At 45.4% G+C, this 27621-nt stretch overlaps 1 protein-coding gene across 3 annotated transcripts in view; it reads right to left on the bottom strand.

Moving 5' to 3' along the window:
- GLDC (glycine decarboxylase) overlaps positions 1-27621 on the bottom strand; it is a 108752-nt gene that overhangs the window by 70954 nt on the left and 10177 nt on the right. For 2 of the 3 annotated variants that reach the window (XR_010148783.1, XM_001143144.8), the window contains exons 3-4: positions 12353-12488; positions 2284-2448 (exon numbers count right to left, since the gene is read on the bottom strand). Coding sequence is in view for 2 of the 3 variants with exons in the window: in XM_001143144.8 (XP_001143144.1) it covers positions 2284-2448; positions 12353-12488 (301 nt within the window). In the remaining variant the exon portion in view is untranslated. Of the gene's footprint in view, positions 1-2283; positions 2449-12352; positions 12489-14938; positions 15167-27621 lie in introns of those variants that run through there. The other variant, XM_054658664.2, reaches the window with a different exon arrangement.

Here is a 27621-nt window from a genome sequence, read left to right as displayed (position 1 = left end):
ACCAGCCTGGGCAACATGGCAAAACCCTATCTCTACAAAAAATACAAAAATTAGCTGGGCATGGTGGCATGGGCCTATAGTCCCAGCTGCTTGGGGGGATGAGGCAAGAGGATTACTTGAACTGGGGAAGTCAAGGCTACAGTGAGCTGAGATCGTGCACCCCAGCCTGGGTGACAAAGTCAAACCCTGCCTCAAAAAAACAATTGAGGGCCGGGCGGGGTGCTTCACGCCTGTAATCCCAGCACTTTGGGGGGCCGAGGTGGGCAGATCACGAGGTCAGGAGATCGAGACCCTCCTGGCTAACACGGTGAAACCCCATCTCTACTAAAAATACAAAAAAAAAAAAAAAAACCCCTTAGCCGGGCGTGATGGCAGACACCTGTAGTCCCAGCTACTCGGGAGGCTGAGGCAGGAGAATGACGTGAACCCAGGAGGTGGAGCTTGCAGTGAGCCGAGATAGCGCCACTGCACTCCAGCCTGGGCGACAGAGCAATACTCTGTTTCATAAAAAAAAATAATTAAAACAAATAAATTAACTCGGCCGGGCGCGGTGGCTCACGCCTATAATCCCAGCAATTTGGGAGGCCGAGGTGGGCGGATCACGAGGTCAGGAGATCGAGACCCTCCTGGCTAACACGGTGAAACCCCATCTCTACTAAAAATACAAAAAAAAAAAAAAATTAGCCGGGCGTGGTGGCAGGCACCTGTGGTCCCAGCTACTTGGAAGGCTGAGGCAGGGGAATGGCGTGAACCCGGGAGGCGGAGCTTGCAGTGAGCAGAGATCACGCCACTGTACTCCAGCCCAGGCGAAACAGCGAGACTCCGTCTCAAATAAATAAATTAATTAATTAATAATAAATAACTAAATGAAATAAGATAAAAAGCAATTTTTTTAAAAAAGAGGGAAGGTGAAAATTAGCGAAAAGCTGAGAATAATAACCAGAGAGGTGGGTGGATGGCACTCTTTTGTTGCTGTGTGTCCCTGACAGAAGGGAGAACCTGAACCCACCCCCAACGGCTGCTCAGGAATCAGAAAGGCCTATGGCTGGAATGCATCAGAGGCCTCTAAACCTGCTGAGCAAGTATGGAGCTCACTCCCCACCCCAACTCTGCATAAGCCAAAAAAGAGGCTTACATGGGCATTCAGGGCTAGGGGCACAAAACCTAAGACACAGCAAGCATGTGTGCATCTTTCCCAACCAGATGACCATCTAACATGAGAATTCTACCAGGAAGGTACACTCCTAAGTACTGGCAAGGCAAATAAGGGAAGGAGAAGAACTGGAGAACCATCCTGATTCAGTAAGTCCACTTCTAGAAATGGCTCTTCAGGAAATAATCAGAAGTTTTGATAAAGATTTATTATAAGGATGCACATGAAGTACTATTAATAACAGTAAGAGACGGAAATAAACTATATGTGTAATAGACGAGAGATTAAATAAATTATGGCACTTCCATGTAAGTGCCGTGGAGATAATAGAAGTCCTACTCTATGGGCCTGAGAATCCACCCTTGACCACAGTGCCAGGACCTTTGTCACTACCCTCTTACAACCCCACCAAACAGAGACCCTCATGCCTTTACACTCAGCTATGCTGCCAAGGTTTGGAACAACAGAGAGGCTCCCGGGCGCTCAGTCATGTGTGTGTGTTATGGGGGGATCCTCATGCCTAACCCACACCTGCCCTCGAAACACCCTCACCCCCACCCCCAGCCACATCTATCCAAAGTCCACTCCTAATTGAGCTTCCCCCTCCCCTGCTCCCGCCCTCTGCCCTCACAAAGCTAGGTGCCGAGTCAGCTGTTTAAGGTCACGTTGCCACCCTAGCCTCACTGCCCTGCCTTGAGAGACCTCACCCTGTCCCCTGAACAACCCTGCTGGCCCCTGGAGCCACCCTCGCAGCCCCCAGGCCTGCGCTTGGCTGCTTCCCCATGCCAGCACTTCCCAGTGGGGGACCTGGCACCGGCTCCCTGTCCTTCCTCCCAAAAATAGTCCCCTCACCAAATATGCACATGTCTTTACCCCTTGCCTGCCAACCTCAGCCCTCCCGTCTGATCTTCCCCAACCGCAATCACAATCCGGGTGGAGACACCAAGAAGGACCCTGAGAGGGAATATCCAACCTCTAGGTTTTTGAACCTCTTGAGTTTTTCAGTTTCTTTGAAAAGTCATACTCTAGAAAGCTGACTAAAGTAATACTCACAATATACTATAGAAAGAAAACAAGGCCAGGCGAGGTGGCCCACACCTGGAATTCCAGCACTTTGAGAGGCCTCTCACCTGTAGCACAGCTGCAGTGCCTCTGCAGCTGCAGTCCCCTCATCCAGCAGGGATGCATTGGCCATGTCCAGGCCTGTGATGTCACACACCATGGTCTGGTAGTTGAGTAAACTCTCCAGCCTCCCCTGAGACACCTCAGGCTGGTATGGAGTATACTGGGTGATCCTGCAAGGGAAACAAAAGGTCTTGTCCAAACTGACTCTGCTGTTTAGAGAAGCACACAAAATGCTATCATTTCAGAATTCAGTACCTGAAAATAATTTGCCTATCTTGAGGAGAATTACATAACACATCAGTAAGCTTCTTTTTGGCCTTTGTAAAGAAGCTTAGAATAAAATCATAGTAACAATATTACTCTTTGTTTGGGGATAAGCAGTACTTATTTTTCTATCTCTCTGGTGTTCTTGTTTTTTTGTTTTTTGTTTGTTTGTTTTTGAGACAGGGTCTCGCTTGTTTGTTTGTTTGTTTGTTTTTGAGACAGGGTCTCGCTCTGTCACCCAGGCTGGAGTGCAATAGCATGATCACGACTCACTGAGCCTCAATGTACAAGGCTCAAGAGATCCTCTGGCCTAAGTCTCCAAAGTGGCTGGGACAACAAGCACATGCCATCACGCTCGGCTAATTTTTGTATTCTTTGTACAGCCAGGGTTTTGTCATGTTGCCCAAGCTGGTCTTGAACTCCTGAGCTCAAGCAATCCACCTGCCTCGGCCTGCCAACATGCTGGGATTATAGGCATGAGCCACTGCACTTGATGCTACCTATAATATCATAAACAGAAATTTCATTTGCTATTATCTTTCTCCTAGATAAAAGACCTCATTCACATTTTACAATAGGAAAGCATCCAAGAATCTAACATGTAATACTCAAACATTTTATTTATTTATTTGGATATTTGTTTTATGTTAACCAGGAGAAGTTCTACATGCTAAGAAATTAATAGAGGTCTACTTAAGAATTCTCATTATCCAGTTACTAAGAGTCCACGGCAGTTAACTCTTATGGCTATTGAAATTCCAGGATGGAAATGTTTAGAAGGCAACGTAAACATGGATTCTAACTTTATCTCCTTCAATTATTAGCCAAGAATGTGGCTTTGGATATGTGAGTTAGCCAATTTAGTTCCTTCATCCTTACAGGCGAGAGCTACCACACCTCACCTATTTTACTTGGGAGGTCAAGGCAGGCAGATCACAAGGTCAGGAAATCGAGACCATCCTGGCTAACATGGTGAAACCCGTCTCTACTAAAATTACAAAAAATTAGCCAGGCGTGGTGGCACGTGCCTGTAGTCCCAGCTACTCGGGAGGCTGAGGCAGGAGAATCGCTTGAACCCGTGGGGCGGAGGTTGCAGTGAGCTGAGATCACGCCACTGTACTCCAGCCTGGGCAACAGAGCAAGACTCCGTCTCAAAAAAAAAAAAAAAAAATTAGTACATCATGAACATCTCCCACATCAGCAAATATTTTTTACAGCAACATTTTCAATGAATGCATAGTATTATATTCACATTGTCTAATTATCATTTCCTTTTTAGCAGACACTGCTTGTTTTTTCTGTTGTTTTCTGTGCTGTGATGAATTCTTTGGAACATTATTCTCTCTCTTCCTGTTGTATATCCTCTGCTTGTCTTTATGGATATACTAAGTCTTTCCTATTTATCAGACGGACTAGCTTGTATGTGTGTATTCCTGCATGTGTATGTGTTTCTACACGACAAACAATGATTCCGAGTAAAATGAAAGTTTTTTATTACCCAAGCAATCTAAGCACTTGGCTGGAGTAGTGCCACATCTGTCTTCACAGTGTCAAGCCATGTGTGTAGATCTTGTCTGATTCAAGATCACAACTGCCTGCCTGTTGTCTATGCCTTTTGTATGACCCCATTTCTGTTCAGATTTCCCTTTCTATTTGCCTACACCATGTATTGTGTGCCTCATTCATTCCAGTTCACCACCCACTTAGAATCAGGCAAACTAATTTACAGTTGCTAAGCCAGTCTGTTCAAGCGAAAATCCATTCTGTTGTCTACACACACACACACTCACTCTCTCACACACACACAAACACACACACTCTCTCACACACACTCTTTCTCTCTCTCTCTCTCACACACATACACACACACACACATACACATAGCCGCACACCAACACCCCAATACAAGTCTCAGGAAATTATTTCAAAGTCTCGATATTGTACTGCTTGGAAAGGCAACCTCCCCACCACACTCCCGGTCAAAGATAAGAAGATGTTGGTTTCAAAGCTTTCAAAAAAGAAAGAAAGAAAAGTAGATGAAAGAAAAGTAGATGGAGGCTGGGCATGGTGGCTCACACCTGTAACCCTTGCACTCTGGGAGGCTGAGGTGGGCAATCACTCGAGCCCAGGAATTCGAGACTAGCCTGGGCAACATATGAGACCTCACCTCTACAAAAAAAACAGGCCAGGCGCAGTGGCTCATGCCTGTAAGTAATCCCAGCACGCTGGGAGGCTGAGGAGGCGGATCACGAGGTCAGGAGTTCGAGACGAGCCTGGCCAATATGGTGAAACCCCGTTTCTACTAAGAATACAAAAATTAGCTGGGTGTGCTGGCACGAGCTTGTAGTCCCAGCTACTTGGGAGGCTGAGGCAGAAGAATCGCTTGAAACCAGAAGGCGGAGGTTGCAGTGAGCCAAGATCATGCCACTGCACTCCAGCCTGGGTGACAGAGCGAGACTCCATCTCAAAAATCAAAAAATAACCATGAGGCTGGAGGATAGGTTGAGGCTGCAATGAGCCATGATCACGCCTCTGCACTCCCGCCTGGGTGACAGGAGTGAGACTCTGTCTCAAAAAATAAATACATAAAATACAAAACGTTCTCATTTTTATAAGTTTGTAAAAACAAGTAGATGAACTGAAATGTAAGCTGGTTTTCTCTGGGAGGTAAGATGATTAACACTAAATTTTCTTTTTATTGTATGTTCCAAATGTTAAATAAACCAGCTACCATTTATTAACCATCTCTTATGGGTCAAGAACACATTTACCACCTTTTTTATGATTATGTTATACATGTTCTTTGTAACAAGTTGGAAAATCCAGATAACTATTGAGAAAATAAAATCACTTAATTTCCAAACTTTAACATAACTACAGTTAACATTCAGGTGCATTTTTTCCAATCTCTTTTCTACATCATAATCTATTTATACTAAAAGTAGTACTGGCCAGGCGTGGAGGCTTACATCTGTAATACCAACACTTTGGGAGGCCAAGGTGGGAGGATCACTTGCACCAGGAGTTCGAGACCAGCCTGGGCAACATAGCGAGACTCTGTCTCTACTAAAAATAAAAGAAGTTTTTGTATCTTAACTTTTTTCAGTTAACATTATTCCATGAACAATGTCTAACATAACATCTTTAAATACTATTCAAAAACATGATTTTAACTGCTCTATGGTATTAAATAACTTATGAAATAAATTATTTAAGTTATAATTTCTTCATGTAAATCTTAATTTATTTAACGAGTTCCTTCCAGTTGAATACTTTTGATTTCAAATATTAGAAATAGCATAATAGTTAAGATCTTTATCTTTGTCTAAGGATACATTCTTAGAAGTAGAATTCCAAATTATATATGATAACTCGTTTTTTGGGGTTTTTATTTTTTTTTAGATAGAGTCTTGCTCTGTCACCCAGGCTGGAGTGCAGTGGCACGATCTCGGCCCAGTGCAATCTCCACCTCTTGGGTTCAAGCCATTCTCCTGCCTCAGCCTCCTGAGTAGCTGGGATTATAGGTGCGTGACACCACACCCAGCTAAATTTTGTATTTTTAGTTGAGATAGGGTTTCACCATGTTGGCCAGGCTGGTCTCGAACTCCTGACCTCAGGTGATCTGCCCACCCTGGCCTCCCAAAGTGCTGGGATTACAGGCGTGAGTCATGTGTAATTATCACGCCCAGCCTGATAATGAGTTCTAAGGCTCCCAGCGCATAGTACCATGTTCCTCTCCAGAAAGAGCATATCTGTCTGCATTCTCTTAAACACTACAGTGATTCACAGATATCCTTGCATCTTCAAAACTACTACGTATTAAGAAGCACTGGGTTTTGGTTTTTGTTTTGTTTTTTGAGACAGAGTCTTGCTCTGTCACACAGACTGGAGTGCAGTGGCCTGATCTTGGCTCACTGCAACCTCCACCTCCTGGGCTCAAGCAATCCTCCCACCTCAACCTCCCGAGTGGCTGGGACTACAGGCATGCACCACCACGCCCAGCTAATTTTTATATTTTTTTGTAGGGATGGAGTTTCACCATGTTGGCCAGGCTGGTCTCAAACTCCTGGGCTCAACGACCCACCCACCTCAGCCTCCCAAAATGTTGGGAATACAGGCGTGAGCCACCATGCCCAGCTGAAGCCCTGGGTTTCAATCTTTTTTTTTTTTTTTTTTTTTGTAGGGACAGGGTTTCACTATGTTGTCCAGGCTGGTCTCAAATTCCTGGGCTCAAGTGATCCTTCCACCTCAGCTTCACAAATTGCTGGGATAACAGGAGTGAGCCACTGTGCCAAGCCTTAATCTTATTAATTTTCTACAGTCATGCATGGCTTAACAGAAATATGCTCTGAGAAATACATCATTAGGTGATTTAGTCATTGTTGTGTGAACCTCATAGAGTGTACTTACATGTACTTAGAAGGTATAGCCTACTACACACCTAGGCTATGTGATATAGCCTATCACTCCCAGGCTACCAACATGTACAGCATGTTACTGTACTGAATACTATAGGCAATTGTAAAACAATGGTTAAGTATTTGTGTTTCTAAATACAGAAAAGGTACAGTAAAAATACAGAATTACAATTTTATGGGACCACTGTCATATACACAATCTGTCACTGACCAAAATATCACTACGCAGGGCATGAGTGTACTTGTGAACTGGGATAAATAACTAAACTAGCCAATATCTCTTGCCTCTCAATGGAAATAACATCACCTATATGAGAGATTTTTCTTAATGCTCAAATCAGACTAATGTACTGTCCAAAGGTTATTCAAGTGAATAATAGCAACTGTAAATAAGCATCTGTAAGATATTTTGAATTCATAAGACATTCAAAAACTTTTAAAATCCCTAGCTTTCTGTCTATATGTGTCTGTGTATGTTTTAAGACTCAGTATACAGGCCAGGTGTGGTGGCTCACACCTGTCAGCACTTAGGGAGGAAAATCTCTTGGGGCAAGTAGTTCAAGATCAGCCTGGGCAACACAGAGAAACCTTGTCTCTACTAAAAATTTAAAAAAAAAAAATTAGCCTGGCAAGGGGCCTGTAAGTCCCACCTACTCAGGAGGCTGAGGCAGGAGGATTACGTGAGCCAAGGAGTTCCAGTTTACAGTGAGCTATTAGAGCACCACTGTACGCTAGTCCGGGTGACAGACGGAGACCCTGTCTTAAAAAAAAAAAAAAAAAAGACCTAGTATATAACCAGTATTTTCTTTTTTATTGAAACGGAGTCTCACTGTCACCCAGGTTGGAGTGCAGTGGTGCAATCTCCACTCACTGCAGTCTTCTCTTCCTGGGTTCAAGTGATTCTCCTGCTTCAGCCTCCCAAATATCTGAGATTACAGGTGCCTATCACTAGGCCTGGCTAATTTTTTTTTGTATTTTTTGTAGAGATAGGGTTTTGCCATGTTGGCCAGGCTGGTCTTGAACACCTGACCTCAAGTGATCTGCCCACCTCGGCCTCCCAAAGTGCTGGGATACAGGCGTGAGCCACCGCACCTGGCCTAATCAGGATTTTCTTTTCTGTTGTTTGTATACAGGCTTGTGCTATGCTACCCAGGCTGGAGTGCAGTGGCTGTTCACCTGTGCGATGATTGGGCACTAAAACAGCCTCAAACTTCTGGACTCACATGATCTTCCTGCCTCAGCCTCCCAAGGAGCTGGGACCACAGGCACAAGCCACCATGCCTGGCTTAGGATCAGTATTTTCAATGACCCATTGGCTCTTGAAAAGTTGGAGTTTTTTTCGTTTTCATCTTTAAAAAAGTTTTTAAAGCATATGCTGATAGACCTTTCCTAAAAGCACTTCTGCAGAATTCTGTTTAGATATTATGACATATTTCCACTTAAAAAGTATTTATTCAAATTAGTTACATCTTTTCTGTCCCTTATGTAATATTTCTCTCTCAATCCTTTCATAAGTCCAAGGTGAGGTTAATGTTATTTAGCATTGCTAAAGGTAGAGACCTTTAAAATTGTTGTCTTGCAAATATGCCTAATATGTAATCTCACTCCTTTTACATGTAAACTTCTTGTATTAGTCTAGAGGTTTTTGGCACTACTGAAATTAAACAGGTGTTAATGCTCTTAACAATGATCTATTAAAGGACAGTGAGCCTTGGATCTGAGAGATGATAAATAACCCTCATTTCAGGAGAAAAATGCTATCAAAAGGCCTGCCATCATGTTTACAAGAGTTTGACTCAATTAGGTAAAACATAGTGATTAAGAAAACGTGCCTGTGATCTATAATGTCTATGTTCCAAATGACTAATTCAACTGGTTTGTTCCTAAATATATTTTAACATATAAAAAGGTATCTGCACATCCAAGAAGGCATTTAGTTCAGCTCAAATAGGATGCTTGATATATTCAACATGGCATTAATATTTAACCCAAAATAATTAGTGTTCTCTATCATTTTGGCTGTGACTTTCTTTTGGAATTGGGAAAGGGGGTTATGGGGGTTTGCAGGACAAACACTCCTGAGATTCTCTCATTTTAATCCTGCTGACAAAAATATACCAAACAGAAATAGCTACAAGGAAAATGTAAATGTTCTGATGTTATCAGTAGTTGAAAATTTGGAATAGTGAAACCCATAAAATAAATTCTAGACCTGATGTAAATTTTCTTTCAAGAGCCCAAATGTTTGTTTTCTTTCGAGGCTATGTCATCCATTTATTTTCCCCTCACGTCTCCGGAATTTGTTGGTTCCATCTCTATGGAAACCATTCAGAAGGATGATAATGTGAAATCTACCACCCACATGTGCACAGCCCTCCCTATCAGCGCTGGTGGGGTGTAATATCACTCTCTGGTTCAGATCAGCTTTCAGAGAATAGAAAGAAATAGTATTTAAAATGCACCCGAAAAGTAAATGAAAAGTACAGGACAACATCATCTCCTTCTCAAAACACTGGCTGCTCCAACGGTAAATTAACATCCGCCCACAGCCAGAAAGCAATATGGTGAATATTCTTTATGGCCACCAAGAGCAAAGGCTGCTGGCCAGTATTCAGACGGCTGGAATGCTGCAGCCCGTTCATGTACTTTTGAGGCTTTTCTTAAGGGGGAAGAGAAACAGGCCATTTTCTTTTGAAATTAACCTTGGAGTTTACCATTCAAATTTTTACCAATACCACAATGAAAAAGAAGCCTTCATCAATGCAAACGCATTCACAGACGCTACAGAGAAACTAGTTCTTTGATTTTCCTGTCCCCTTATTAATAAAGTGGAGCATATTGAAACTAAGAGTTATGTACAGGGACAGCAATACAGGAATGATTGTGCTGAGAGATCTGGCTCCTATAATGATATGATAAAAATAATTCCATCTACGACAAAGCACATGCACCCACCAGGATTACATTTGCAATGATGGAAAAGCAGACAAAGATGCAAAGTGTTTATCAAATTGTTAACACTCATTGATTGGGAGCATGTACTTGGGTATTTCAAAAGCTCCTGTTGGTACAACTTATGATTTCCCACTTAGTGAAGCCTGCATTCCCTTAAGTAAAGTTGGTTTTTACATATGTTAATCTAAAAGCCAATCTGTGCCCCTTGCTAGGAATACTTTAAATTGCAGAGGCAACAACTTACTCTGTCCTCATGTCATGATGATCCTGCTAGAAATTAAAGTTACCTCTTCCACAAACTAACTTTTAAAAAATCACCTAGGAATTATCACCATACTCCATCTATGTCTGATTTGTTTCCATGCTGGAAATGAAAAGTGGACACCTATATTTTCAAATAAGATGTCTTCCTTTTAAGACTAATTCATCATTTGAAATAAAATTTCAACTCAGTGTTTCTGGTGTATAAAATGGCACCAATCCAAAAAGATGGGAAAAAAGAGCCTAGGAGTCCCCACCTTTCCTCCTCCAGTTAGACATTATTTCCCAATGAACAGCAGAGGCACATGTCCTTAACTGGCCAGGCTGGAGTGCAATGCTGCGATCTTGGCTCACCACAACCTCCGCCTCCCACGTTCAAGCAATTCTCCTGCCTCAGCTTCCCAACTAGCTGCGATTACAGGCATGCACCACCACGCCCAGCTAATTTTGTATTTTTAGTAGAGACAGGGTTTTTCCATGTTGGTCAGGCTGGTCTCAAACTCCCAATCTCAGATGATCCACCCGCTCAACCTCCCAAAGTGCTGGGATTACAGGTGTGAGCCACCGTGCCTGGCCTTTTTGGTTCTTTACATCATACAGCAAACAGCAATGGAAAACAACAAAATAGCATGGAAGTGGACTAGAAGTATTTTCTCAAATGCAGGAGAAATGCTTTCAGTGTTGTTCTATCAGCGAGGACCGGAGTGGGCAGGAGACACAGACATGGATGGACAGACACACACACACACACACACACACACACACACACACACACACCACACAATCAGTGAGGACCGGAGTGGACAGGAGACAGACACAGATGGACACACACACACCCCCCTAGAAGTAGGAGTGACTTGGCTGGGCGCGGTGGCTCACGCCTGTAATCCCAGCCCTCTGGGAGGCCAAGGCGGGTGGATCATGAGGTCAGGAGTTCAAGACCAGCCTGGCCAAGATGGTGAAACCCCGTCTCTACTAAAAATGCAAAAAATTAGCCAGGCGCAGTGGCAGGCACCTGTAATCCCAGCTAATCGGGAGGCTGAGGCAGGAGAATCACTTGAACTCGAAGGGCAGAGGTTGCAGTGAGCCAAGATCATCCCACTGCACTCCAGCCTCGGCAACAGAGTGAGACTCTGTCTCAGGCAAAAAAAAAAAAAAAAAAGAAGAAGAAGTAGGAGTGACTTATCTAACTGTTGAGGTAAGACTGGAATAAGTAACTGAGTATGCATAGCTCAGGCCTCTCTCATATCTTTTCTAGAAGAGCCTGTCTACAGAATGCACATGTTCTCTTTCTCTGGAAAGTGCTAGCAATAAAGCTGATATTATGATCTCCAACACCATGTCTTTTTGTCAGTCAGTTGTGAATCAAAAATTTTGGGGGTGAGAAGGGAAGGGAACACAATTATCTGTCCCCCTTAAAAATCCTGACAGAAGGGCCAGGCGCAGTGGCTCATGCCTGTAATCCCAGCACTTTGGGAGGCTGAAGTGGGCGGATCACCTGAGGTCAGGAGTTCGAGACCAGCCTGGCCAACAGGGTGAAACCCCATCTCTACTAAAAATACAAAAATTAGCCGGGGGTGGTTGTGGGTGCCTGTAATCCCAGCTACTTGGGAGGCTGAGGCAGAAGAATTGCTTCAACCTGGGAGGCAGAGGTTGCAGTGAGCCAAGATCACACCACTGCACTCCAGACTGGGATACACAGCAAGACTCCGTCTGGGTAGGGTGGTCGGGGGGCAATCCTGAGAGAAGACAGTGGACCAAGATTCTCTCCCAGACTACACCACTGACTCAATGAGATAGCTCAGAAGTAGCCTATGTCCCAGGGTCTCCAAGGAGGAGTAAAGGCCTGAATCTGCCCACCTGCAGGTTTCACATCTTACTCAAATACAGCACAGAAATTAAGCTGCAGAAGAGGAAGAGATGACCAGATCCACACACAATTTAGCATCCTAGTAGATTTTATGGGACTGGAAGTGGGAAGAAACTTCTATTTCCTCAACATTTGAGCAAGAACATTTATCGATCCAGAGAAACCCGGTAGGTTCCCGGACGTTGGAGACAGCACTAGGAGGTGGGTGTCAGTGTGGAGGCTCTGAGACTGCAAGGGGACAGATGGAGGATGGAAAGAATTATGCAAATCACAGTCATCCTGTTCCTGAACCGAGAAATACATTACCATCCTGAGTTCTCCAGTAAGTTCCGCAAAATCGTCTGTGGCACTGAGCAGTTATAATAGCCCATGCCAATATACGATCTCCAGATCTGGTTTTTGCTTGAAATGGCATGCAGAGTTGCAAGGATTTCATTTTCACCTGATTGTGGGAAAAAGAGAAATGTTACAGACAGATGTCTCAGAAAAGAGCTCTAATTACAGTTTAAATCCCTCATTTTGTTTGAGTATTTATGACAGAATAACTATATGGAAAATGTAAGAGTCATCCATCCAACCAACACTAAGTACTGTATGCGACATCTCAAAAAAAAAAGTCCCCAAACAACACTCAATTTCTCCTCAAGGTTGGCCGCCCCATCACTGTTTTCACTGTTCCTTATTTGGTTCTGTTTGCTAGAACTGCCCATTTTAACACTTGCCTCATTCCAGGCTTTTTCTGTTCCCTTTGTATTTCTGCTGTATATACGCTAAATAAAAATTCTGTCTTACTCCCAGTAAAATACTGTGTTTTACCTTCTAAACTGCCTCATACTCTCTGGAAGTAGGCACGGCTTCAGTCTAATTAACACATAATCTACATTTTCTCTAAAATTGTTCTACTCAGTTGCACATTCCTCCTTTGTGTCACTGAAAGGGCAACTTATAAAAAGGCCATCACTCAACAATAGAAAATATCAGTTGTAATCAAAGACCCTCATGCAGGGCTGTGAACAGTGGCTCACACCTGCAATCCCAGCACTTTGAGAGGCTGAGGTGGGCGGATCACCTGAGGTCAGGAGTTCAAGACAAGCCTGGGCAAGGCGGTGAAACCCCGTCTCTACCAAAAAAGGCAAAAAATTAGCCAGGCATGGTGGTTCACACCTGTGGTCCCAGATTCTTGGGAGGCTGAGGTGGAAGGATCACATGAGCCTGGAAGGCAGAGATTGTAGTGAGCTAAGATGGCGCCGCTGCACTCAAACCTGAGTGACAGAGTGAGACCCCCATCTCAAACAAAAACAAAAGCAAAAAAACACACCCTCATGCAGTTTCTACCAGCATTCTCATGAAGGCACTTTGGTTAAGAAGTATAAATGTACTTGGATGCAGGTGGGACCCTTTCTCGGGTCATTCATATAATCACAAAATAATAATAGCATTTGACATTTATTGAACATTATTCCGCCAGGAATTGTACCATATGCTTTTCGCGCAGCCTAGGGTACTGAGGATTGAAGACGGTCACTTGGCTGAGGTCACACGACTTTAAATTAAAGGATTACTAATCCAGTCTCACACTTTAACTCACAGGACTAAGTTGAGAGCTGCTACATGGACAGCTCTTATACTGAAGGGTCCTTTTTTGTTTTTTTGAGAGAGAGTCTTGCTCTGTCACCCAGGCTGGAGTGCAGTGGCTCGATCTTGGCTCACTGCAACCTCCACCTCCCAGGTTCAAGCGATTCTTCTGCCTCAGCCTCCTGAGTAGCTGGGACTACAGTCGCACATCACCACACCCGGCTAATTTTTGTATTTTTAGTAGAGATGGGGGTTTCACCATATTGGCTAGGCTGGTCTCGAACTTCTGACCTCGTGATCCGCCCACCTCACCCTCCCAAAGTGCTGGGATTACAGGCGTGAGCCACCGCGCCCTGCCACTGAAGGGTACTTTTTAGATACAAATGACATCATTTGGTTCTTTCTTTACCTCTCTGCATAGAGATAGATCATGCTACTAAAATTTAACTGGGATTTAACTACTTAGGCAAATGGCTGTCTTCTTTAAGATCTTCTTGGGGACTCAGTCACTTAACCCTGGGAATTGATTATTTTATTTTTCCTCTATCAGAGAAAAACATAGGTAAAGCAAAACCTAAGACAGCAAACTGGCAAGGAAGACACTTAACATTGTTTTAACCCTATTGAACTCTATCTGAATATTATTTGCATCAATCTTTATCCTCAAGTAAAATACTTTCACCCTCCACCACACACACACAGACACACACACACACACACACACCGCACTCCACATGCTTTCCCAGGAAATAAATTCACAAGAGATATGGTCCCCCTCCCCCTCCCCCTCTCCCCACCGTCTCCCTCTCCCTCTTTCCACGGGCCGAAGCTGGACTGTGCTGCTGCCATCTCGGCTCACTGCAACCTCCCTGCCTGATTCTCCTGCCTCAGCCTGCTGACTGCCTGCGATTGCAGGCGCGCGCCGCCACGCCTGACTGGTTTTCGTATTTTTTTTTGGTGGAGACGGGGTTTCGCTGTGTTGGCCGGGCTGGTCTCCAGCTCCTAACTGCGAGTGATCCGCCAGCCTCGGCCTCCCGAGGTGCCGGGATTGCAGACGGAGTCTCGTTCACTCAGTGCTCAATGGTGCCCAGGCTGGAGGGCAGTGGCGTGATCTCGGCTCGCTACAACCTCCACCTCCCAGCCACCTGCCCTGGCCTCCCAAAGTGCCGAGATTGCAGCCTCTGCCCCGCCGCCACCCCGTCTGGGAAGTGAGGAGCGTCTCTGCCTGGCCGCCCATGGTCTGGGATGTGAGGAGCCCCTCTGCCTGGCTGCCCAGTCTGGAAAGTGAGGAGCGTCTCTGCCCGGCCGCCATCCCACCTAGGAAGTGAGGAGCGCGTCTTCCCGGCCGCCATCCCATCTAGGAAGTGAGGAGCGCCTCCTTCCGGCCGCCATCCCATCTAGGAAGTGAGGAGCGCCTCCTTCCGGCCGCCATCCCATCTAGGAAGTGAGGAGCGTCTCTGCCCGGCCGCCCATCGTCTGAGATGTGAGGAGCGCCTCTACCCGGCCGCGACCCCGTCTGGGAGGTGAGGAACGTCTCCACCCGGCAGCCACCCCGTCTGGGAGGGAGGTGGGGGGGGTCAGCCCCCGCCCGGCCAGCCGCCCTGTCTGGGAGGTGAGGGGCGCCTCTGCCTGGCCGCCCCTACTGGGATGTGAGGAGCCCCTCTGCCCGGCCACCACCCCGTTTGGGAGGTGTACCCAACAGCTCATTGAGAACGGGCCATGATGACAATGGCGGTTTTGTGGAATAGAAAAGGGGGAAAGGTGGGGAAAAGATCGAGAAATCGGATGGTTGCTGTGTCTGTGTAGAAAGAAGTAGACATGGGAGACTTTTCATTTTGTTCTGTACTAAGAAAATTTCTTCTGCCTTGGGATGCTGTTGATCTGTGACCTTACCCCCAACCCTGTGCTCTCTGAAACATGTGCTGTGTCCACTCAGGGTTGAATGGATTAAGGGCGGTGCAAGATGTGCTTTGTTAAACAGATGCTTGAAGGCAGCATGTTCGTTGAGAGTCATCACCACTCCCTAATCTCAAGTACCCAGGGACACAAACACTGCGGAAGGCCCGCAGGGTCCTCTGCCTAGGAAAACCAGAGACCTTTGTTCACTTGTTTATCTGCTGACCTTCCCTCCACTATTGTCCTATGACCCTGCCAAATCCCCCTCTGAGAGAAACACCCAAGAATGATCAATTAAAAAAAAAAAAAAAAAAAGGGAGAGATATGGTACTTTGCCACAGTAGAGTAAGGAAAGAGAGTCTTGAAGGTATTAGTTTAATGAGTAATATAATCTAACTACCTTCTGGAAGATGATCTTGCCTTCTTCCATTGAAACTTTAGGAAATAAGTAAAAATGCAATAAACCCACATCTGAGAAGATAGGCAAGGACAACATCCCTAGGAACAATCATGCAAAAAGTCCAATCACCTCCCAAATAATCTTCTTAGGGGCAGAATGATTCAGACGCCCAGTAGGAGTAAAGATTAATTAGCAGTGCCTTGTAGGCGAGTCCGGCTTCAATTATGATCCTGTGCAGGGGGGACAGGTCCCTGTTCTGCATTGGTCCAGCTCTCCAATGACAACAGCCTGTGAAGGGCTCTGTCTGTCAAACTGAGTTTAGCCTTTGGAAATCAAGCTGGATAATATGATTCTTTTTACAATACAGTAAGATAATTCTACTGATGGTGTGGAAAGGTCACTGAGGGGAGACCCCGGCCCAGGGAGATACAGTAAGAGGCCAGCACTATAGTCCAGGAGGGAGATGGATAAGAGGAGTGTTACAAGTTGAATTGTGTTCCCAAAAATGATGCTTTGAAATCCTAACCCCATGGTACCTCTGAATATAACCTTACTTGAAAATAGGGTCTCCACTGATGTAACCAAGTTAAAATGAGATCATGCTGGATTAGGGTCAGCCGTAATCCAACGATTGGTGTCCTTATAGGAAGAGCAAAATTGGGACACACAGACACACATGCAAGAAGAACGCCATGTGATGATGGCAGCAGAGACTGGAGCAATGTATCCACAGGCCAAGGAGTGCCACGGACTGCTAGCAACCCCCAGAACCTGGGAGAGAGGCAGGGAACTGATCCTCCTTCAGAGCTTCCAGAAATGAGCCAACCCTGCCAACATCTTGATTTCTGACTACGGAACTGGGAGTGAACACGTTCCTGTTGTTTTAAGCCACCTAGTTTGTGGTACTATATTACATGGCAGCCATAGGAAACTAATTTAAAAAACTCTATCAGTCATTTTTAGGAGACACGATAATACTCTTGGGCCCAGCTGGCCAGTTAAAAAAGGCTCAGGTTGGTGGGGCACGGTGGCTTACACCTGTAATCCCAGCACTTTGGGAGGCCGAGGCAGGAGGATCACTTGAGGTCAAGGAGTTCAAGACCAGCCTGGCCAACATGGTGAAACCCTGTCTCTACTAAAAACACAAAAATTAGCTGGGCCTGGTGGCATGTGCCTGTAATCCCAGCTACTTGGGAGGCTGACACAGGAGAATCGCTTGAACCAGGGAGGCGGAGGTTGCAGTGAGCTGAGATCACGCCACTGCACTCCAACCGGGGCAACAGAGCGAGACACTGTCTCCAGGAAAAAAAAAAAAAGGCTCAAGTGAACTCCAGCACTTTGCCAGAGACATGGTTTCCCACATATCATTAAGATTCTACTAGTGGAAGTAATCGACCCCAATAGCATCATTCTCTTTACTAACTAACATTATCCTCTGGCTTAAGAGCGCTGGTGCTATGGTTCTGGGATGTGTTGGAAGTCTGTGCAGAGGGGTACGGCAGCCTCCCCAACAATCCCTCACTGACCCGGCCGGAGGTCAAACCAGCACCGCCAGTTATCCAGCCCAAAGATTTGCACTGATTGCTCTCTCACTCACACGGCCTGGCATGGGAAAGGAAAGCAATATGGCCTTGCAGTCACGTTGTTCCACAAGCAGCACGGCTGAGAGAACCAACTCAATGGCTGACTTTATTTGGCTGCATGCCTGGAGAAAAATAATATTATAGTAGTTGAAATAATTAGAAATAGCTAAATGGACATTGATGGGAGCCAAAAGGATTACTGAAACCAACAGTCCTCATAGTAAGTGAAACTGCTAAGGTAATTCTTCCAGTGCAGGACTCTCCTTCCTCATACCCAGCCCCAGGAGACAAAATAGGATTAGAGGGATAGGAATTTGGCTATTGTGCCAAGAGCCACAATTACAGTCCCTCACTAGATACTGTAGCAAAAATCTAGCTCCCGCTGCATATAGAGGTGCTCAAATGTGTTGTTTTGATTTTGCTTGTAGACTTTTGGAAGGTCTGTTTACTATGGTTTTATTTTCCACTCCTATGATAGTAGCCCTAGCTGTTATGTTCATTCCCACTGATAGGAAAGGTGGGGTTAACGTTTTATGGGTCTCCAGCAGAGGCCACCTCCTGGGAAGGAGTAAATAGGCTCTCACCCAAAGGAAGGGGAAGAGTAGGACCCAAGTTTTCTGAAAAATGCACTTCAAGGACTCAGATTCAGGAAAGTCATGGAGGTGATAGAAGCCCTGGAGCTCGGGGCTAGAAGCTGAGAAGAATCCTGAACTAAATCAAACTCCAGATCGCTTCCCTCTGAGAACACAAAATGCCACCCCTCTGCCTGCCTTCAGCAAAAATCTATGCTCTCGCCCCATAGAGAGGTGCTCAAATGTGTTTAGATTTTGCTTGCAGACTTTTGGAAGGTCTCTTTACTGTGGTTTATTTTCCACTCCTGTGATAGTAGCCCTAGCTGTTATGTTAATTCTCACTGATAGGAAAGGTAGGGTTAAAGTTTTATGGGTCTGCAGCAGAGGCCACCTCCTGGGAAGGAGTAGATAGGATCTCACCCAAAGGAAGGAGGAGGCTAGGATCCCAGGAAGGGGGTGGGGCACCACCCCAGTCCTGACAATTAGCTCCAGGAGACCAGTCAAGAAGCTCAATTGACTACAGAAGGAGCAGGATTGAAATAAAAAGATAAAAAATAAAAAGAAGCAGCTCAATTGAATGGGAGTATTGCGGAAGATAAAAATGGTAGTTTATTTTTTCACTTGACAGAAGAAGAAACACAAGAACTAAGATGGTGCCTGCCACTGTGTTTCAAGACTGACCACTTATATGGGTCTTTATAATTAATTATTTTGTTCTTCATTTATACTAATTGTCCTTTTAAAAATTTCAAGTGTTTCATTCAAATGTGAAAGTCAGAGCTACTATGGGGGATGGTGATGTCTGAAGTCCCTAGACTCTCAAGTAGAAGAGAGATTTGAATTTTCCTTTCACAAGAAAACCCATTCTGTCATACCTCTCCGCACAGGTGTCCAGGAGGTAATAGGTAAAGGTCAAGCCCCTTGCGAGAGAGCCCTGACTACAGCCCAGTTCCCATCTCCCTCCCTTCAGTCACCACCTGCCACTCAGGCACTGGTCATACCCTGCCCCATGTCCTCAAACAGTAAGGAAGAGAAGATGCCACATTAGACCAGCCAGGAGCCCACTGGCCCAATTCATCAGTTGTGGGTCTCCAGATACTAATCAGCATCCTGCAGAGCAGCCACTGATGTCTTACACACTTTAATCAAATACCTGAAATTTTTAAAAGGCAAACTAGTGGGCCGGGCGTGGTGGCTCATGCCTGTAATCCCAGCACTTTGGGAGGCTGAGGCGGGTGGATCACAAGGTCAGGAGATCGAGACCATCCTGGCTAACACGGTGAAACCCCGTCTCTACTAAAAATACAAAAAAATTAGCCAGGTGTGTTGGCGGGCACCTGTAGTCCCACCTACTTGGGAGGCTGAGGCAGGAGAATGGCGTGAACCCAGGAGGCAGAGCTTGCAGTGAGCCGAGATCACGCCACTGCACTCCAGCCTGGGCGACAGAACGAGACTCCATCTCAAAAAAAAACAAAAACAAAAAAAAACAAAGGCAAACTAGCTTAAATAAAGAACAAAATATTAATTATCTGTAAGACCCAGAAGTATAAAAACTGTCAAACATGAGACAAAGAAGTTTCTAAGGTGATAAATATATACTCTAGTCTCTATAGGACCAGCCAAACTTCTCAAGCACCTGTGGACTCTGCCCCTATCCAGCTTGGGACTAATGAGTTTTCCTGGATTGGTTCTCATGATAGCTTGGTAGTTATGCCCAATTTTACCTTCTGTTGAGAACAAAGTGAGTTAATAGAATGAGCTGTCCCCTATACAACAAGTTAATGGACATTTTTGAGCCATTAAGGGTAGGTCCCTAGTCACGCTTCTTTCCATTCACTCATCCATTGCCCAACACTATAAAACTTCCCAACAAAAACTTCCCAGCTAGAAGCCAAGACAGTCTGTGACTTGATGAACAGAGGGGTAAGCTCCTTCTTACTGTGATAAAATCTAAGACCTCAGGCTTCCACACCCACACATAATAAAAAGAATTCCCCAAACATACAGCCCAGTGAGTGTCTGAATTGTTACAAATGTTTGTTCACTGGTTGCCATTTCTCAGACCCACTCATGAAATATCACTTTGGCCAGATCTGCAGGAGAACAAACCCAGTGTACCTAGAAGCCCAGAGTTTCAGTAACTTTGGTGTCAAGATAGCAATAGATGCAGAGAAAAGGAGAGAAGACAGAAAAGTCCATGATCAGAGATCTACCTGCTGAACCAACCTGAAACTGAACTTCACAGAATCCAGTGTCTAAGTCCAAGTTAAGGGACATGATGATGTCTAAATAAAACCCCAAATCCTAACTAAGGACACAATTCCTACCACTGTACACCTCTTCTCCCGTGGAAAAGAGCTACCTTTCTAGAGGAAACAGTATGGGGTCCTTAAATCCCAAAGTGGCAGCCTTTTCCTCCTGAGTAGTAAAAGAAGCATTCTGAGAAGGTGATTATGCCATCCAAACCTTGGAAAGCAAATGGGAAAAGGGAAAAAGAAAACTAGATTTTCCCCCCAGAGCAAAGCTCACAGCAGAGCACATTCCTCACACTTTTCCTTTCAACTGGACAAAACCAGCTTGCTCCTGTGCACAAGCCTAATTCCTGAACATGAACTACAGTGAAACCAACCAGGGGGAAAGAGACCAAATGAGAAAAGGGGGAATCCATTAAGAAACGCTTGAAGGCTGGGGGCAGTGGCTCACGCCTGTTAATCCCAGCACTTTGGGAGGCCGAGGCAGAAGGATTGTTTGAGCCCAGGAGTTCGAGCCTGACCAACATAGTGAGACCTCGTCTCTACAAAAAAAAAGTCAAAGAATGAGACAGGAGGATTGCTTGAGCCCGGGAGGTGGAGGCTGCAGTGAGCAGTGATTGCACCAATGCACTGCCACCTGGGTGACAGAGTGAGACCCTGCCTAAAGAAAAAGAAACACTTGGAGACAAGATGGCATCTTCCGGATCCTTGCCTACAGCTATGCAGGGCAGCCAGCAGCTGTGCATTATTTTGCACTCTCAGCCATGAAGGAATTCAGGCAATCCTTCAGGAACCTACACAGTAAATTCTTTTCTTGCAGAATAAATGCCTGCTTCTGACCTTGTTTATTCTTCTGCCTCAGAGCATTGCATAATCTCCTGGTCCTAATGTACCAAGAACAGAGTTCAGTGGCCTCTAGGCATCACTTCCTAAGAATCTGCAGGTAAGAACTTGGCTGCTCCTGCTTCTCAGAATTTAGAATGAACGCTTCCTCTTTACATCATTCCACATAAGAGCCCTTCTATAGCAACTCCTTTGCCACTGCGCCTAAAATAGCAACAGTTTTGCACTAACCACTGCATCAAATAAATACTTTCCAATAGCAATAAGATGATTTTGCTGTTAAATATTCATTTTTTTTTTTTTGAGGTGGAGTCTTCTGTTGCCCAGGTTGGAGTGCAATGGTGCGATCTCGGCTCACTGCAACCTCCGCCTCCTGGGTTCAAGCGATTCTCCTGCCTCAGCCTCCCGAGTAGCTGGGATTAGAGGCACCTGCCACCATGCCTGGCTAATTTTTGTATTTTTGGTGGAGACAGGGTTTCACCATATTGGACAGGCTGGTCTTGAACTCCTGACCTCAGGTGATCTGCCTGCCTCGGCCCCCAAGTAGCTGTTAAATTTTCAATACATTACTAGGACTAGGTTTTAATATCCTGTTTATGTGAATTTCCACAAGAACTGGAAAAATGTCATTAAAATGGACAGGCAATCTGTATGAGTCAAGATACCTGCTACAACTAAACACACACACACACATGCACACATTGTTTCCCATCCTTAACCCATTACCCCAAACATAACCCTACAATTTCTTTTGGCCTCAATTATAAGGGAAAATGTATTCAGGTTTTGCTTTTTGCTTCTTTGACAATCTAAAAATGCTATACCTAAAGTTTTACACCATATATATATATATATATATATATATATATATATATATACCCACAATATTATGTTATCATTTATATTTTAAAAATAATTATATGTGCATCTGTTTATATATTAGCAGAACATCTTTGTGATGTTTCACAAGAAATTGATAATAAATACAAGATAATAGATGAGGCTTGCTTTTCACTATATATATATATATATATATATATATATATATTTTTTTTTTTTTTTTTTTTTTTTTTTTTAAGAGAGGCAAGGTCTCACTATGTTTCCCAGGCTGGTTTCAAACTCCTGAACTCAAGCAATCTTCCAGTCTCAGCCTCCCAAAGTGCTGGGATTACAGGCATGAGCCACCCCACCTGGTCTCCCTGTATATATTTTTGTGTTTTGAGTTTTGAACAGTGTGCCTATATTGTGTATTTGTAATTAAAATGTTGGGAGGCTGAGGCAGGAGAATGGCGTGAACCCAGGGGGCGGAGCTTGCAGTGAGCCGAGATCGCGCCACTGCACCCCAGCCTGGGTGACAAAGCGAGACTCTGTCTCAGAAAAAAAATAAATAAATAAAATTAAAATGTTGCATGTAGAATGAAATCCTCCTTGTAAAATACATGGGTACATGGGTGTACATCCCATCGGTCCCAGGCATCAGTAGGCCATCCACAGACCATGTTCTGGGGAGCCCAGCCAGCAGCGCCTCACACACAGCAGCCACTAACCGCGTCAGAGCCTCCCTCACTCTTCGCCCTCCATGTGCTTGGCAAGACACTAGGAAAAGGTCTCCAAGGAAATCATCAGGACTGAAAACCAACACACTCATATTTGAATTTGCCCAATGTCACCAGTTTGAGACAGGCCTTTCTCTGCTAGAGGGTAAGGGGAAAGCTGGGGCCAGAATGTGAGGACAGAGACTGCCTGGGCAGATTGTTCTTGCCAACATCCTAATCCTCAGCTGTGAAGCTGAGAGGGAACCATGGGGTGGGGCTGGGGTGTCAGTCAAGATAAACAGACCATGAATGACAGCATGGCAGGACTTTCTCATCTTTCTGAAGGGAAGTCAGAATTTGGAAGCAAATTCCATCTGCATGCTGATCCTTTCCCCAACATCACCCAGTCATTTATAGCACTCCTTTCTCTCCCCTATAGCCACCTGGATCAAGCCCACTTACCCAGTCCATAGACCCAACTCCCTGTTACTTGTCAAGTTTCCTCCCTGGGCAGAGGAGGGTTTCACTAGCCAAGTCAGCTGAATCACGGAATGCGTTGAATCGTTCCAGAAAGCCAAGCCAATCTATATGCTACGCTCTGCACAGTGTACAGAGGAAACTGAACCTAAAACCCTTGCAGACCAGCAGAGCTGTGCCATGTGTAAGGATGTGGTCAGGGCAGCAGCACGCAGGCCCAACCTGGGGCTCTGAGTCTCCTTGCTCTAAGCCTGCCAGGCTCTTCCCTGTCTTCTTGCTCAGCCAATTAATACCACGCCTCATTCAGTCCTTCATGACCCTCAGGGGTTACCGCCCTCCTCAGGACACCTCCACTCAAAAGGAGCTGAGGCATGTCCCATCTATGTTTCTGATGACTCCTTGGTCCCTTGTCTCCGTATGAGTGAGCAGTCTCTGCAGCTCTTCCTGATCACCCGAGAGATGCATAGCTTCAAGACCCTACCAGCTGTAGCAAAACCAAAACAACATTCACTGTGGGGAGTGGGACAAGGGATGATATGTCTTGTTATTTTACTCCTTGAACTTGGATCATACTCCTTCCTGTGGGAGGCCCCTTTTCATTTAATCTACAAATGTTAAGAAATGTACAGAGAAACATTGCAATTCATAGTATTTATCTGGAATACCAGCTGACCTATGTATTCAGGCCAAATGCTGAGTTTGAAATGAGAATCAGTGCAGGTCCCAGAGGATTTGTTTTCCCTCTTTGCTGCCCCAAAGGTACATTGTCATGGCCTACAGAGCAAGAACAAGAAGGGAAGACTGTGTCCTAAGAGTCCAACTCAAACAGTGTATCATGCTTGAGAAAAAGATAATTTTTTATAGATCAAAGGCATATGGGCTGGGCACAGTGGCTCATGCCTGTAATCCCAGCAATTTGGGAGGCTAAGGGAGGAGGATGTTTTGAACCCAGGAGTTTGAGAGCAGCCTAGGCAACACAGCAAGACCCCGTCTCTACAAAATGAAATAAATTAGTCCATGTGGTAGCACATGCCTGTAGTCCAGATACTCAGGAAGCTGCAGTAGTGGGAGGATCTGTTTGGCCCAGGAGGTTGAGGCTGCAGTGAGCCATGATCATGCCACTGCAGTCCAACCTGAGTGACAGAGTGAGACCCTACCTCAAAAAAAAGTCATATGGAGAAATTTGCAGTCCAACCCAGAATCACACCAAGTAAATTGTAATCTCTTATAGTAAATGCTCAGAAAATACAGGTGAATCAATGTGTTGCAATGAAAATTCACCTAAACTTTCACGTATGGCTAGCCCAGGAACTCACCCATCACAGACTCATGATGATGAATCAATGCATAAATTGTTCTCACATTTGGTTCAACTACATCCCAAAATGTGTGAGCCTCAGAGAAACATTTATCAGTGGAAACCTGCAGCTATTAAGAAAGTTGTATAAAATAATGCAGTGTCTACAATAATTTCAGACTTCCCAAAATTTTATTTCTTCATTGTTCAGTCAGTTAGTATGTTGATGATACAGGCATTGAGAATTCTTACTAAAATTCTCAGTTTGCATTTTTGTATGAATACTCTGGACTTACAAAAAGTAAAGCAAACTTGAGTCAAAATGAGATCAAAGTTATCCATACATCGTACAACTGAGACTTGTTTAAGCAAGGCACAGTGCTATTTGATGGAGTGGGGAAGAGGACATGAAGAATAGAAGTCACAACACAGATTCGCCCACAGCGACTCACATCCCTATTCTCTAGCACCTGCCCCGGTGCAGCCCGGGCCCTCACTCCCAGCCTCCTGAGGCGGGTCACTGAGCTTGCAGGCAGAATGTGGGTGGGGCTGCCCCACCTCTCTCTCAACCTCACTGAGCTGACTAGTGGACCTTGAAGTCCTCCCCTCGGCTGAACTCAGTCACCACATTTCTCTGTTCCTGCTTCCAAGTCACTGACTGATGGTGGGGTGGAGGACACTCAAACAGGCCTTACAAATTCCCGCTATTCAATCTCAGCAGACCCTCCCTGCAGGCCGATTGAGGGTCCTCGCCACCCAGATGCTCTCAGCACACCCTATCTGCAGACCGATCAAGGGTCCTCGCCACCCAGATGCTCTCAGCAGACCCTGCCTGCAGGCCAATTAAGGGTTCTAGCCACCCAGATGCTCTCAGCAGACCCTCCCTGCAGGCCGATCGAGGGTCCTCGCCACCCAGATGCTCTCAGCAGACCCTGTCTGCAGGCTGATCAAGGGTCCTCGCCACCCAGATGCACACAATAGCTCTTCTGAAATTCACTTTTCCCTAGTACTCAGTCTCAGCCTTCCTGTCTCTCATGCAGAGAGATCGTCAGAAATGCAGCCCCTCAACTCCTCCCACCTCGGAGGATCCTTATGTCTTTATGCAGACTTTCTTCCCTCTTCTGCCTAAGAAAGGTTGAGAATACGACACAGGGGTCCATAACTCCCTGACTGAAAATATATCCTCCTGCCTCTGATGACTTCATCTCAGACTGCCCTGCCTCTCTCCTTCTGCATGTTTTATTTCCTTATATCCTGGCTTTTCTTTCTTCCCCACACTCCATCCCTGGGAAATTTCACTAATTCTCATGAATTTGTTCGGAAAACTCACTAAATCTGCAACTCCATCTCTTCTCTCTCTGGATCTCTAGACTCTACTTTGCAACTTTTGCTTCAACTTTTCCAAATGCATATTCCACGAATACCTCAAACCCAATTCTGCTCAAGCAAGACCCAATCTCTTCTTCCACTTCTCCCTGTTCCCCCTCTGTTAATCAATGACATCAACATCACTACCCCATCTAGAAACTGACTGACAGCCTCATCTCCTGCCTCTCTGGATCAACCACCACGTCTGTACAAAAACCATGCTTCTGGCCAGGCACAGTGGCTCACAACTATAATCCCAGCACTTGGAAGGCCGAGGAGGGTGGATCACCTGAGGTCAGGAGCTCGAGACCAGCCTGGCCAACACAGCAAAACTCCATCTCTACTAAAAATACAAAAATGAGCTAGGCGTGTAATCCCAGCTACTTGGGAGGCTGAGGCAGGAGAATGGTTTTTTTTTTTTTTTTTGAGACGGAGTCTCACTCTGTCGCCCAGGCTGGAGTCCAGTGGCACAATCTCAGCTCACTGCAAGCTGTGCCTTCCGGGTTCACGCCATTCTCCTGCCTCAGCCTCCCGAGTAGCTGGGACTACAGGCGCCCGCCACCACGCCCGGCTAATTTTTTTGTGTTTTTAGTAGAGACGGGGTTTCACCGTGTTAGCCAGGATGGTCTCGATCTCCTGATCTTGTGATCCACCCGCCTCAGCCTCCCAAAGTGCTGGGATTACAGGTGTGAGCCACCACGCCCGGCAGAGGCCGGAGAATCTTGAATCTGGGAGGTGGAGGCTGTGGTAAGCCAGGATTGCACCACTGTACTCCAGCCTGGGCAACAGAATAAGACTCTGTCTCAAAAAGAGAAAAACAAACAAACCCAAAACCATGAGTCTCATGCCTCTAATTCCAGCACTTTGAGAGGCCAAGGCAGGCAGGTTGCTTGAGCTTGGAGTTCAAGACCACCCTGGGCAACATGGCGAAACTCCATCTCTACAAAAAATACAAAATTTAGCCGGGCATGGTAGCTCACGCCAGCAGTCCCAGCTACTAGGGAGGCTGAGGAGGGAGGATCGCTTGAGCCTGGGAGGCAGAGGTTGCAGTGAACTGAGATCGCACCACCGCACTTGAGCCTAGGTGACATAACCAGACCGTGTCTCAAAAAAACAAACAAACAAACAAACAAAACCCCGCCATGCTTCTCCTGGGCTGCCCGAAGCCAGTGACTAAGCTCTGCCGGAAAACTAATGCAGACTTATTCATTCTCTGGAGATATAAGACTCCTCCCATGGGCAGCTGTAGCTCCAGGACTCCATGTGGGCCTGATGGAAACGCTCTTAGATCTGTTCTGTACTGTAAGACTCTTCCTACCCAGTCTTCATTCTGCTTCTCTCCCCTTCCACCAAAGTTAGACCTGCAATAGTTTGGAGGCTCCCCTTCCCTCTCCCGCTTCTCCCCCTCCCTCTCCTCTGATCTCAGAGGCACTCTGCAAAACACAGGATCAATCCTTCCACTTCCCTCTATAGTAACTTTTCCTGTCTACCCATCACTTAGAGGGGGGAAAATAAATCCCTTTTGGCTCTGAGCCCTCCATATTGTGGCCCCATACCTTGTTTTTCATGTCCCTCTGCAATCTAACATTCTAACCACATGGTCTATTCACCATCCCTCAAATAACCACGTATTTCCACACTTCCATACCTCTGCTCATGCCATAACTTCAGACGAAGTCTCCATCCTATTTGCAGACCCATCAAACTATTCAATATCTATTTCCTTATAAGTTATAATCTATAGCTGGGGATATCTTTATCATCTTTTACCTCCTGA

This window comes from Pan troglodytes, chromosome 11 (genome assembly GCF_028858775.2).
Source record: "Pan troglodytes isolate AG18354 chromosome 11, NHGRI_mPanTro3-v2.0_pri, whole genome shotgun sequence".
Taxonomy (NCBI): domain Eukaryota; kingdom Metazoa; phylum Chordata; class Mammalia; order Primates; family Hominidae; genus Pan; species Pan troglodytes.
The sequence above is the reverse complement of the archived record's forward strand: the minus strand, read 5'-3'. Positions and strand labels throughout refer to the sequence as shown.